Raw genomic sequence first — 14,790 nt, forward strand, 5'->3', positions numbered from 1 at the left:
CGTCCCTCGGGCATTTTGTCTTGACCTTCTAGCCATATGCGAAAAAGATCCTAGAGCCGACTAGAACAATCGTCCATAAGGTGATTGTGCTTTACACTTTTATCATGTGGTTCACAGTATTGGCTAATATACCTTGCTTCCTCCCTGACCATATTACCACAACGCTGGGAACGCCTTTGTGCTGTCTCTTTTGTGCTCATGAGAGATTCATCTTGTGATATTGGCGCGTACTTGTTAGGTTCAGGGCTCAGGATCCAGTGTCGTGTTTTAGCCTTTCCTGTTTTCTTTGACTCTGTGGGAGGTCCCATACCCTATCGGAGCGACGTACTGTATTTCCTCGTCCCACTGTGGGAGTCCAGCAATCAATCCTCATGGCGGACCTGTAGTGCCGCAACATACGTCTTGAGATCCAGGGCATGCACCATCCCTTGCAATCCGCTCTTCAGGCCGTGGATGAATCTCTTTGTCCTTGCTGCCTCGGTGGCTACTAGTTCAGGAGCAAAGCGAGACAACTTATCGAATTCTTGCTCGTATTCCTCCACCGACATAACTCCCTACCTAAAGTTCAAGAATTCTGCCTATTTGTTGTATCGGGTGTTGGCTGAAAAGTACTTCTCATAAAAGCACTCCTTGAACTGCTCCCAGGTTGCAAGTTCACCATCAGTATCAATCATCTTTTCTGCTGAATGCCACTAGATTTTCGCGTTACCAGTTAACATGAAGACTGCGCATTGAAGCTTGTGCTCTTCAAGGAACCTCATAAAATGGAATATTGTCTCAATAGATGACAACCACATCTCTGCTTTGGTGGGGTCCCCCAATGATCCATCAAAGGGGCGAGGGTCATACTTCCGGAAATCCCTTAGATGTTTAGCCTTAAGAGACAGGCCCTGCATGTCTCTATCCTACGGTCGGGTCTGTTATAACTACTCGGTTGGCATCGGTTCCTCCTGAGCCTGGGTCTGGGCAGTCTGTTCTGCCATCGTGCTACGAATCAACTCCTGCAGCTTTCCCATTAGAGAGAATGCAACAGCTTCACTAATTCTATCTTTCATCGCCTTTTCATCAATTTGGGTCACAGGTGGATTTGAAGCTGCCTGAACATTCTGGCTACTCTTAGCTCTCTTTTCTTGCATTTATTCTCTAACTGTCTTTCTTGTTCTAGGTTTAAGTGCCATGTCCTGTCATAAATTCATATGTTAACTAGCTATTTCTAGGTCTTTCTCATACATCATGCATTTAAAACTCTACATTACTGTTCTCATATATGCATTGAAACTTTCATCAGTAGAACGTACCTGGCGATGACGAGGGATCTGTTATTGGGCCACAGGGACTATCTAAACTTACGTAGTAAGTCAGTCTACAGAACCCAAAACATGGGCTCTAATACCAACTGTAACGACCCGACCCCTAGGACTTAAGTTAGGCCGTTACTAAATGCATGCCTGCATGGAACTCAAAACGACACTTAGTTATGGCGAAATAAATACTAATTAAATAAGGTAAGTTCAAAAGACTTTCATTAAATTCAAATACTAAAACAATATTGGGTACCCATAAATCATAAAGGACAATAAATAAGTTTGAAAAACAATTCTTAAAAGTAAGTTTTAAACATCAAAACTAAAAGTTAAGAGAAACATGAAAAGAACTTTAAATCTCATGACGTGGAAGTGTAAAAACTAGTCCCAGTGGCTCGATCACGAATTTCGCTTGTCCATCGCCGGTGCATCTCTACGCTTAGCTGCTTCACAAGCAACTACGTATTCGGCTTTCATAGATAGAATTTGTAGAAACAAATACTTTGTTCTCACTCGGATCATAGAAGTATCCACCCTCGTTTCCCTGGGGTAGCCTACAAAGAGGCAAACTTTCGAATGCGGTTCTAACTTCTTCGGGTTAGTCACAAGCACGTGGGTAGAACACCCCAAGATTCTAAAGTGGCATAAACTACCTTTACGACCTCTCCACAACTTAAAAGGTGTTTCAGAAACACTTTTCGAGGGAACGTTGTTCAGAATGTAGCAAGTAGTCTCCATTGCAAAATCCCAAAACGAGTTTGGAAGATGAACATAACTCATCATAGATCGAACCATGTCCAGCAAGGTTCTGTTTCTCATTTCTGATACACCATTATGCTGAGGTGTACCTGGGGCCAAGAGTTGGGACACAATCCCATGTTCTATCATATAGTTCTGGAATTGGAGGTCCATATACTCACCACCACGATCAGATCGTAGTGTTTTTATCTTCTTACCTAACAAGTTTTTAACTTCAGCCTTATACTCCTTGAACTTGTCAAGGACTCCAGACTTACATTGCATTAGGTAGAGATACCCGTACCTTGGACAATCATTTAAGAAAGAGATGAAATATTCATGCCCACCAGGATTAGGTATCCCTCCTTAATCCTTATAGTACAAACTTATTTAGGTTATCACTTAAGGCATGATCCACATGTATATCTCATATACATGCTTAAGTTTACATACAATAACCATGGAACTTTGTTTATTGGATATGAGTAAATGCCAGAATGAAATAGCTCTTATTTTATTCATAATAATGTGTATAAATTACAAACTACGAGGTTCCAAGAGAATTAGGACACCAATCCCAACAATCTCCCACTTGTTCTAATGCCTCGGGAGACTAATGTACAATACAAGATACATGTTCAATATATGATAAACTAGGGCATACCCTAGTATCATCTCCCACTTGCCCTAGACAAGATGCCGCATGTCCCGCAGACCCAGACTCTCTAAGTGACTCTCAAACACTTTAGCTGTGAGAGCCTTTGTAAAGGGATCAATAACGTTGTGCTCCGATGCAATCTTCGTGACTATCACATCACCGCGATGCACAATCTCTCTGATCAAGTGGTATATTTCGCTCTATATGCTTGTCTCGATGATGAATTCGAGGCTCCTTCGCATTTGCTACAGCCCCACTGTTATCATAATAGAGAGTGATCGAAAAATCCATATTTGGAACAACTTCCAAATCTGTAAGGAATTTCCTCCGCCAAACAGCCTCTTTAGTTGCTTCACAAGTGGCTATGTATTTGGTTTCCATAGATAGCATTTGTAGAAACAAATACTTTGTTCTCACTCAGATCATAGAAGTATCCACCCTTATTTCCCTGGGGTAGCCTACAAAAAGACAAACTTTCGAATGCGGTTCCAACTTCTTTGGGTTAGTCACAAGCACGTGGGCCGGATACCCTCAAATCCTGAAGTGGCATAAACTACCTTTACGACCTCTCCACAACTCAAAAGGTGTTTCAGAAACACTTTTCGAGGGAACGTTGTTTAGAATGTAGCAAGTAGTCTCCATTGCAAAACCCTGAAACGAGTCTGGAAGATGAGTATAACTCATCATAGACTGAACCATGTCCAACAACGTTCTATTTTTCCTTTATGATACACCATTATACTGAGATGTACTTGGGGCTAAGAGTTGAGACGTAATCTCATGTTCTATCATATAGTTCTGGAATTGTAAGTCTATATACTCTCCACCATGATCAGATCGTAGTGTTTTTATTTTTTTACCTAACAAGTTTTCAACTTCAGCCTTATACTCTTTTAACTTGTCAAGGGCTTCAAACTTACGTTGCATTAGGTAGAGATACCTGTACCTTGAATAATCATTTAAGAAAGAGATGAAATATTCATGCCCAACTTGAAGGTTATGTCACCATCATAATAAGCATGATGTATCCTCCTTAAGCTCTTACATTCATCGAACCACAAAAATTTGAATGTATAAGCTTCGTGGGCTCTTTAGCTCTATAACCTTTTTTAGTAGAAAATTATTTTGTCATTTTGCCTTCAAGGCATGACTCATATACTGACAAAGATTTTTCTTTTAACTCATTAAGAATTCCACTTTTAACCAATCTCTTATTCCTATTGAGATTATTGTGACCTAATCTTAGATATCAAAGATAGGCATTCTCTTTAGAGTAATTTTTTTTTTGTCTTTTTACTGTTGCTGCCATTTTGAACATTTCAGTATTTAGAACAATCTTTGTAACTACCGGCCTTAGTACATACAAGTTATTTTCTAATGAAGTTAAAAAAAAAAACTCAATCTCATTCTTAAAAGTAAACACTTTATTTTCAGAAAAGAAAAGAGAATACATCTATTCAATCAAACAAAAAGCTAAAATTAAATTCCTCTTAATTTTATGAACAACATATACATCATCTAATAACATATATTGTTTCTTGTTTAAAAATAACTTGAGGCTGCCTATAGTAAGATCAGAAATGACCTCTCTAGTACCAACTTAAAGAGTCAACAGAACTTGTGAAAACAAAGAAGAAAAAGGCCATTACAACGCAAGAGGAAGAAGCAAGAATGAGACCAAGGAGTGAGAGGAAGAAGCTGAACGGAAGAAAAAAATCAAAGAAAAAATTGTTATTGTGTCTGATGAGGAATAAGAGGAAGAAGTGAGAGGAATGAACCTGAAATGAGAGGAATGGGCGAAATTTTTTTAGAGTACCAAGCCCTTGCACGTTTTGAAGTCAAATTGATACTTTCACATGCAACTGACATAAACAAAAGACCGAACATTTTTTAATGTTTGGCTATTTTGAGAAATTGTTAGAAATAACACTCTCAAATTTTCACTCTTAAAAAATAGCATGCTTTTTACAAAACTTGTTAAACTAGTTTTTTCTTGGTCTATCTCAGGTGAGATCGACCACCGAGATTTAGTTAAAAAATTAACTTTTTCTAACTTATCAATTATGTTGGGCCTTCTCGGTACATCTTGGACAGATTAAGATTTTGCTAATTTTTCTAATCCTCTAAATTTTATATCAAATCTTATATATTTTCAATTTTTCTCCAAATCAATTATCTTTACTAAAAGTCATATCAAATATTTACTTAATTTTTGAAATCTTTAGCTCAATTTTAGTTTACACAATTACATGAATTTACAAATTATCTTAATGGACTTCAAGTCATCGATTTATGATTTCTAAAATTTGAGAAAGATCAAATTTTGCAAAAAATTAAGTACGATTTGAGAAATGTATAGAATCTCGATGTTAATCTACCGAGAATTCACTAAGAAAGCCCAAATATATAGAATCTTAATGTTAATCTGCCCGAGATTAATACCAAAATTTTATATATTTTCCATATCTTACCTAATTTTTTTTTAAAAAAATTAAAATTTTCAAGATAATTTAAAAATCAAAATACAATCATTTGAGATCCATTTGAAAAAATCCATTTGGATAATTGGCAAATTCATTTGAAAATTTAGAAATTCATATAATTGTGGAAACAAAAATTAGGCTAGATGTATCAAAACAATTGATAAGTTTTTTTAAAAAAATTAATTGTTTTAAGTAAATCTCGATGATCGATCTTGCCCACCGAAAATACCTAGTTTAACAAGTTTTCAAAAAGCGGACTAATTTTAAAAAGTAAAAAGTGATCATTTTTCGGGACCAAGTTCAAGAATATAATGCAATTTTAAATTAATGACAAAAATAGGGTAGATGGGAAAGAATTTTTAAAAATAGATAAGAATGGAAAGTATTGACAAAAATAGGGTAGTTTTGGTAGGGAAGGGAAATTGTGTGCCCTGTATACGATTAGGCTTTAATCCCGTCAGCACCATGTCAGCACAGTTGGTGGACTGGTCGAGCACGTACTCATGAACTGGGTCCACGATTTCCATAATTGTGAACCCGGTCAACGATTTCTTTTTATATTTTTACATCTCTCTACAAATAAATAAATAAATAAATAAAAAAAGATCACATGATACTAAAAAAGATTTACAATTAGTTCTTTAATTTGAAAATAGAAGTTGAAATTAAAGACGACACCTTGGCCCTTACCCCACATGGGGGTTATCTTTGTGTGCCTCTAAATTAGCTTCACCCAATTTTCGTTGTCGTCTACGACGAATACGTCTTCGATCAGTATTAGCAACATTGAGTCATCTTGTTTGTTGAATAATAGTTTCTATGTTGACTAATGTTTGGTCACACATTGAACTCAACTCTGATAAATTGTGTTGTACTGAAAATTGTTGTACTTATTCGATAAAATTATTCTATACGATGAAAAAATTGAATGGCAACATCCTACAACATAATCGTACATTCCCCACAAGGCAGTCGAAATATGTGGGTCTCTGGTCTCCAACGCTCAACTAAAGCAGTAATGAGGTGCCAATCAAGTTGGATAAATTTGATCTGTGCAACCCTAAGAAAACCAGTCTGTTCAATGTAGGGAATAATACTTGGATCAAATGGGATAATATGTTGTGCAGATGCCTCCCTACTCTAACAACCCAAAACTACGGTAGAAGAACTATCCCATATCGATTGTGAACGATGAGTATTTTATTGATATAGTTGTACATGATTAGAAGTGTTAGGGCTGATGCCCTAAATCTTGTAGGGTCCAGTAGTTTGTAAACACCTGTATGAACAAACATTATGATGTAATAATATGGGATATTTTCTTCACTATAGTCTTTGAAATATGAGATATTTTAGTTGCATTAACCACAAACCAATAAACTAAGATCCCTGGTTATCGTTATAACTTAAATATGTATGTGATGACATACAAGTGGATCGTGCTTCAAGTGATAACCTAAATAGTCTGTAGTATGGATAAAGGAGGGAAACCTTATCCTGTTGACACTACGAGTGTGGCTCGCTTTGTAGATGTTACAAGTATTGTAAAGTGCTACAAACAGTCTGATCCTGACCATTCATGTATTAGACATGCGAGTGGGGATACTCTATACAAAAGAGTTTGTATAAGACCGGACCATAAAATGTTTAGTCTCGTTATATAACGTCGTTCATGGCAGAGACTTTCATTTCATGAGGATGACCATAAGTAACATGACCTTAATCCTGAGTGAGTTGGGAACTCCTACCTATGAGGGCGGTTCTTTGCGTATGGGTGCGAGTGGCCAGATCGCTAACTTAAACCTACTACTTTGGAGATTCGTCTGATTGGGGAGCTGGGAACTTAGCTACACAAGACGGAATTCACTCCTTCCCCGATTTAGGGGTAAATAGATAAATTGCTCCCTTAAGGGCTGATTCCGAGACTTGAACAATGTGGCGTCACACCTTCTCTTGGCCTGAGAAGGATTTACTCATAGTAGGACTATGATGTATTGTTCATTAAAGAAATCAGTGGAACTTAAGGAGTTAGATATAATTATAGGGTCAAAACGGTAAATTGGCATGACTGTACTTACGAGGGATTTGTGAAGGGTCATCGTACCGTTGATTAGTTATATCCAATGGACACAAAAATATATCTGTAGCGCGAAGAATGCAATTTTTGGTCTTTAGTGGAATGCTCGACAGTTAACGGATGGTGGATATCGTGATTAAAAAGTTTAGTCAATTATTTCACGTACCGCTGGAGCTTCAAGCTACAGGTCCATAAAGTCCTCTTGGTAGCTCAACAGATTCATGTTGAGAATCAGTTTTTTGGTTAGTTTGAAGGGTACAAATTAACAGAAGGAAATTTGATTATATATGATATATTTAAATTGCATCTCATACAATTGACTTAATGTATTGGATACATTAATTATAGGAATTATTATTATACGATAGCTTGAGAACATACACGATCGTGCAACGAGTTTTCTATATGAAAGTCACTTGTTTTCTAAATGATTGACTACTCGATCTATACGATAGACTTTAGTCATCTCCCACTTACTCGATTATCTATACGATCTGTCCATTCCTCCTACCGTCTACCAAATCCATACAGAGTCCATAACTCCTAGATTTTCACACTAAGAATACCAAGGTAGCCTTCTGGTGGTATCTACTTACTGTTCGAGGGTCAAGTGTTATTTGTTCTTGTTCGAGGAGATTGTTGAGGCGTGACGTTCGTGCTGGTGAACGATCATGTTGTTAGATCGAGGGAACGAAAAGAAAAGTTCTTCAAAGGTAATTTCTCTTGATCCTTAGTATTTTCCTTTTGAAGCATGCTGTAATTTAGAGTTTATGCATAACTATTACTATTTTATTATAAATGTATATGTTCTGTCACAATGGAGTTTGGAACGATCTCGCTTCTGCTCACTAGTCTCTTTGATAAGAGTTCCTTCAAGAAGGACATGGCTGCATTACCTAAGAAGTTCAAATTACATTACATAACAAAATTTATTTCTTAAGAATGAATTAGATAAAATAAATTCATTACATAAAAATTACATTTACATTAAAAACACAAGTAAAAATACAATTACATAAAAAATAAAAGTACATAAAAAATAAAAGTACATAAAAATTACAATTACATAAAAAATTTAATGGTCCGAAGAGGAAGCACCTAATATACGTTGTGAACAAGTACGCTTGTTATGTCCTTCTCCATTGCAAATTGTACATCGAACTTTTTTACTTTCCTCTCTCCAATCCATTTCATTATGAATATGCATACTTTTTGGCCGACTCTATTCTCTTAGTAAGTCCGCATTTGGACGAACTCCTGTAAATGATAATTCTGGCCAATAATCTAAGTGTTGTATTGGATGGAAGCGAACTTCATAACATCGCTTGAAATGACACAATTTGTAGTATTCATTAATAAGAGGTATGTATGTCAAACGCATATAATTACAAATTGCAATTACATGAGAGCATGAAATCTTGAATGATTGCCACTTATTACAAGAACAAGTTCCTTCTTTCAAACTCAAAACTTGTGTGTTTTGTCCTTTATAGGGAGAAATCATACTTATGCTAGTTTGTACTTCAAAATTTTGAGTTTTCCTGTCAATAGATGTTACTGTGTGTGTAGATGCTCGTTTTTTTCACCTCTTAAGCTTTCTCATGGCATATTCTATATACATGTCCCCATGGTTGAGTGCTTCACTAATCTCTTGTCTTCGACATTCAAAATATAATATTGTGCGATAGAATGTTAGCCTAACAAAAGAAGTAATTGGTAACATTCTAGCACCTTTGAAAATACCATTATACATTCAGTTGCATTGCTTGTCATTCTCCCATAGCAGTACCCACCGTCATGTGATTGGGTCCGTTTTTCCAAGTCAATATTAGAAAAATATTCAAGACATTCAGGGTTTAATTGTTTCAACTTTTTCATGCACCGAATGAATTTGCACCTTTGATGTTGATTTCCTGCCTTAAACATCAAATCTTTTAGTTGCTTTGATTTATATTTTGTATTGAAATTATTAGCAACATGACGGAGACAATATCGATGGTATGCTCTAGGTTCATTCCAACCAATTTCTTCATTAATAATTGTAGCAAGAATGCCCTTATGTCTATCAGAAATCAAGCAAATACCATCTCGTTGTGTAACATATCACGCAATGCCCACAAAAACTATGACCAATTGGACGAATTTTCACCTTCAACAATAGCAAAAGCAAAGGGAAATATATGTCAATTTGCATCAACAGATAAGGCGGCCAATAATTTTGTCTTATACTTTTTGTAGAGATGAGCTCCATCGATCTGGATTAATGGTCTATAATATTTGAACCTTTTTCTTGTAGGACCAAAGAACCAGAAAACTCAACCAAAAATAGTCATACCTGGCACATCAGACAGAAGGATATACTAATCTGATCGTGTTCCTGTATTGTAATGAATAAGAGCACTCAACCAATACGAAAGCACTGAATATGATTTCTCCCAATCACCAAACACAACAATCAATTTTTTTCTCTTAGCTTGCCACATCCGTCTATAATTAACATTATAGCCATATTGTTTTTTAATTGCTTCCTGGAGTAGGGCCACAGGTACCCAGGATCAGCTTTAACCAAATTTTGGATTTCGATACTCATCAAATTTGAATCAAGTTGTGAATGATCTTGTGTCAATTCTGAATATAAACATGAGTGTTCCCCTTCAAGTTTGGTGATTTCGAATATCCTATGAGTTTTACACCGACATGCTCGTAACCTCGAATCACAACCATCCTTCCACTATTTGCATCTCACATACCAAATATCTTGATTTGATTCCACTATAATAATCTCATAGTGTTTTGTCGTGCAGTATTTTTCTACCGCAAGTTGTAAATCTTCTTTTGTATTAAATAACATTTCTTTCTGTATTAAACTAGAATTATCTACACATATACTCCTTTCCTCCAAAGTTGACCCTCATCCACATGTTGAATTAGTAATTTCCCAATCTATTTGGGTGAAAATATCGACGGTAGCAACTCAAGATCAGATTCCTCACTTCTATCATTTCCAAATAATTCATGAAGTTCAACATCAATATCACTCTCTCAATCTTTTCTAGGTTCAAGAATGACTAAAAACGCATCGACATATTTATTCAAATTTTTTCAACTGTAATAGTTGACAAAAAATATGTTAATATGACAAAAAAAAAATTATTTCTTTGTTAAGAAATCCAAAGATCTTCTTAAATCAACCCAACAAATAACCCAACAAAATCACCCAAAAAATAGCCCAACAAAATCTATAAAGTATAGATTATAAAAATTCAACAATCCAATTACAAAAAAAATAATCAACCCAAATCTAAGATCTATAAAGTATACATTTAAATCAACCCAAATCTAAGATCTATAAAGTATACATTTAAATCAACCCAAATAAAAACAAAAAAATAAAGAAAAAAAAATCATATAAACAAATCTACAAAGTATATATTTAAATCAGCCCAAATAAAAACAAAAAAAAAAAAAAAAGAAAAAAATCATACAAACAAATCTATAAGTATACATACCTAAATCAGCCCAAGTATACAAATCTATAAAAAATGATATAAAATCATATAAATAAATCTATAAATCAGCCCAAATGAATTAATCTTCATTTTTTATAAACAAATTCATATATTAGAAAAAAAATAAAGAAAAAGTTTTACCGTGCACAAAGATTGGAGACGATAGGTGGTAGATCCGCTCACGGCGGCAGCAACAAGAAGATCAAAGACGATGGACGACGGCGGAGTTAGTGACCGACAGTAGTTAGGAGGAAGAAAAGGAGAAAGGTTTTGGATGGGAGGAAGAGGAAAAGGCCATAAATGGTTTAAGGGACCTAAGTACACGACTTAGGGTAATTGTGGACCCCATCCACGATTATCTGGTCAACATTCAATGACTGTCCATGTGGCAATCTGCCCGTGCCAGGTCATAGGTAATCGTGTACTGGGTACACGATTTAGAGATTTAGAGGTAATCGTGTACCAGGTACATGATTCAAACACCTATTTTTGTAAATAATTTCCACCAACCCTATTTTTATTAATAATTATTAAAATAACATCATTTAAAAGAAAAATCCATTTTCGGACTCTTTTTCCTTTAGATCCTAAAAAGTAATATCCTATGAAGCCAGACACAGATACGACTACACGATACGGATACGATCGGATACGGCGATTCGTCAATTTCTAAAAAATTAAGATACGGATACGTCTAAGGATGTGTTATTTTTTTAATATTTTTTAATATATATTTCTAAAAAAACGAAGATACCGATACGTTGAAGATACATTTTATTTTTCTTTAAAAAATCTAGGATATAGATAAATTTAGTGTATAAGTTAATAACAATAACACAAAATAGAATACAAACACTGAAATATAATTAAAAAAAACATCTAAGATATTGAAATACAATAATTAATAAAATGTAATAGAAAAGTGACTCATATTGCAAAGAAGAAGATTTGAGGGAGAAATATGAAGATAAGCGAAGAACTTCTCCATTGAATTGTTGAAGATATCCAAATAGTTTATATTTTTGTAGATTTTGTGGGACTCAAATGTGAAAATAGAGATTGAATGATTTTAATATAAGTTTTGTTCCGTTATTTATTTATTTTTTCCTTTTAATTTTGTACTAAAAAAAAAAGTAGGGATTGTGCTAATATCCGTACAAATTTCCCTAAACCCTCAAACCAGCCGAAAATATACAAAAAACCCGAACTTCCCCGTTTGAAATTCTCAAAACCCAGCCATAGTCGCCGGTGTTCCTCGCCAGCAACCATTCCCCTGAATCCCAGACCGATGGTTATCACGCCGATGTAGTTTCTGAGAACGGAGCTTAGGTTAGGATTATTGGGGTTATTCCGTCTGGTTTTGTAAGTAACACAATCAGTATGTTTTGGACTGCAGTAAGGTATTTTGCGACGAAGCCAAAGCCGAAGATGAAGCCGATTGAACTTAAAACTCCACCGGAGCAAACGCAGACGATCACTAGAGTCATCTTCGACATCGTTAGGGAGCATGGTCCGCTAACCATAGCTGAAACTTGGGATCGCGTTCAGGTAACCATGCCTCTTTCTGTTTCCGTTCCGTCATTTCTATGTTTTGCTTCAAATTTAATTCCATATCTTCATTTCTTCATTCAAGAATTATATTAACACAGAAATCAAAATGATTGAATTCTGCTAAATACTTTGATTCTTTAAATTGGGGCATAATTGTGACCTGTAGTTAGAAATGAGAACTCGGTTTTGTATTCTTATTGAATGGTTTGTCTGAGGCAGTTTCATCTCAGGCGAAATGTTGCCTCTTTCCAGCATTGTGGCCCTCAAAATTCTGGAGAAATAATGACATTATATATATTTAGTCAATCCCAAGGCCTTAGAAGAGGATACTATGATGTTCTCTTGATGTATTGAGTTGCTTAAGTCCTAGTGAAATGAGCAATGCCGATTCTCAACACCCATAAACATTGGGGATCGTTGATGAAAATGCTTTTAGCTTCAAGTTGTTGGGCTTGGAATATAGATGGCAGGGCTCAGATGGAGGGGGTGCTTTTGAGTTCTCCCTCAACAGATGTTATTTGTGTTGTGGAGAATTTAGTCTGAGAGGAATAATAGAATTTTTAGAGAGGTGGAGAGTTCGGATGAAGGAAGTTTTGGCGGTGGCTAGGAATAACGCTTCCTTTCTGGGCGTCGTCACTAGATTGTTTTTGTAATTTTTTTTTCTATTTTATATCCGTGAGTATTCGAGCCAGCTTACGCGCACCTCGACTAATCTCACGGGACAACTCGCCTGACCCTATAATATTTAAGTGTCAAGGAAACTCGTAGGAAATTAATTCCTAGGTAGATGGTTACCATAGATTGAACCCTTGACATTTTAACCATTTATTGAGACTACGTCTAACCATTTATTGAGACTATGTCTCCATTTTTACCACTAGGCCAACCCATGATAGTTTAGATTGTTTTTGTAATTGTAACCTTGGCATTATTCTTTTGGATTGTAGTCTATTTCTGTACTTAGAGTCATACTCCCTGTTTTTTTTGTTGGAGCTGTTGTTTTGTGTACCCTTGTATTTCATTTCTCTCAATGGAAGCACCATAAAAAAAAAAAAAAAAAAAAAAAAAAAAAAAAAGAAACTATATAGATGTGGCATAACAGCTCAACTATAATGGAAAATGTCACAGTTCTAGATCATTTTTATTCTGTAACTTGGTGCTTTTTTGTTAGTATGCTTTATATGTAAATGGCAATGTACAAAGTTGAAAATTGTTATGTTTATTCCTTTCCAGGAAGTTGGTTTGAGGGGATTAACAAGCAAAAGGCATATGAAAATAGTGATGAGATGGATGAGGGAACGGCAGAAGTTAAGATTAATTTGCAATCACGTAGGACCTCATAAGCAGTTTCTTTATACCACCTGGTTCACAAAACCCAACTTTGGACAGGCAAAGCAACCGGGGCGTAATGCTTCACAACCAAAAAGCCCTTGAATGCCTACAGGTTACCTGTAAAGAAGCTTTGTTTATTTGTTTCTTTTTCATAGAAGCTGTTCTTTCTTCTTTGATTCTTCCACACCTGATAACTATATAGAACAAATGACCAGTACAGACAAGGATTTAAACACTGACCTTGGATCATGTTATTTCCTTAATTGATTAGATAATAGACTGTATTGAGGATCATTAGTCATTTCATATTCCTCCTGCCTTTGATTTTCTCTAAAACATATATATTAGACTATTATCTAAAACCTTTGCTGATGTGAAAGTCTACTGTTTAATTACCCAGCAATTTATAGAATCTCTTTGTGAAGCGATTAACAAACTTTTGTGTGTTTGCTGAAGCAACTCCAATGGTCAAATGGTCAAATGAGTTCAGATGCTAAAAGTGCTAAAAGCTTCTACTGTTGGATTTGATATTTGCTTGGTAGAATAAGGAAATAGATTGTGGAGTGTTAGATAGATCCACTGATATGTAGTGATCTTGGCCAAAGAATTAAGCGTGACAGTCAAGTTAGGAATCTGGGTTTGTAGTGAAGTAAAAGAGATAACTGATGACAAGTAGACGTTAAGCTTATTTTGCTTATTCTGAATTCCTTAATATGTTGAGCGATTAGTTACTTTTTCTTTAATGTGGTTAATAGTTCATGTTGCCCAATGCTTACAGTTCTAGAGTTGTGATCATAAGAAATTGGTTCCTGGTGGCTTTACTCTTTTTTCCCCTTCTTTTTAAAGGTTTGCTAAGTATGGTGAATGGTCTATAGTTTTTTGGGGTTATGAATATTGGATGGCTAACATTGACTTCTTGTAAGATACCTCCTTTAGGAGAATTATTTGGAGAGGCCATCGAAAGGTGGCTGACAGTTTCGAATTGTTGGAGGTATAAGAGAAAAACCATAAAAGTTTCACAAATATATATCTCGTGATTATTAGTTGTATGTAATCTTTTGTATCTACATCCAACGGTTATTAGATAGTAACATTGTGTAGTGGCCTTATTGAATAATTTTTCCTCCTTAAACTAGAA

General features: G+C 35.4%; 2 protein-coding genes across 2 annotated transcripts in view; one reads left to right on the forward strand and one right to left on the reverse strand.

The window, feature by feature from the left end:
• Positions 1–548, reverse strand: part of LOC120078271 (uncharacterized mitochondrial protein AtMg00860-like) — a 2,332-nt gene extending 1,784 nt beyond the window's left edge. The window contains exon 1 of the mRNA XM_039032495.1: positions 381–548. Within this exon, the coding sequence (XP_038888423.1) occupies positions 381–548 (168 nt within the window). The remainder of the gene's footprint in view (positions 1–380) is intronic.
• Positions 549–11,928: 11,380 nt separating this feature from the next.
• On the forward strand, positions 11,929–14,024 carry LOC120072805. Its single transcript, XM_039025319.1, has 2 exons — positions 11,929–12,317; positions 13,554–14,024. The coding sequence occupies exons 1-2, from the start codon at positions 12,150–12,152 to the stop codon at positions 13,752–13,754; spliced, it is 369 nt and encodes a 122-aa protein (XP_038881247.1). The 5' UTR covers positions 11,929–12,149; the 3' UTR covers positions 13,755–14,024.
• Positions 14,025–14,790: the final 766 nt, after the last annotated feature.

This window comes from Benincasa hispida, chromosome 1, assembly GCF_009727055.1.
Source record: "Benincasa hispida cultivar B227 chromosome 1, ASM972705v1, whole genome shotgun sequence".
NCBI classification, from domain to species: domain Eukaryota; kingdom Viridiplantae; phylum Streptophyta; class Magnoliopsida; order Cucurbitales; family Cucurbitaceae; genus Benincasa; species Benincasa hispida.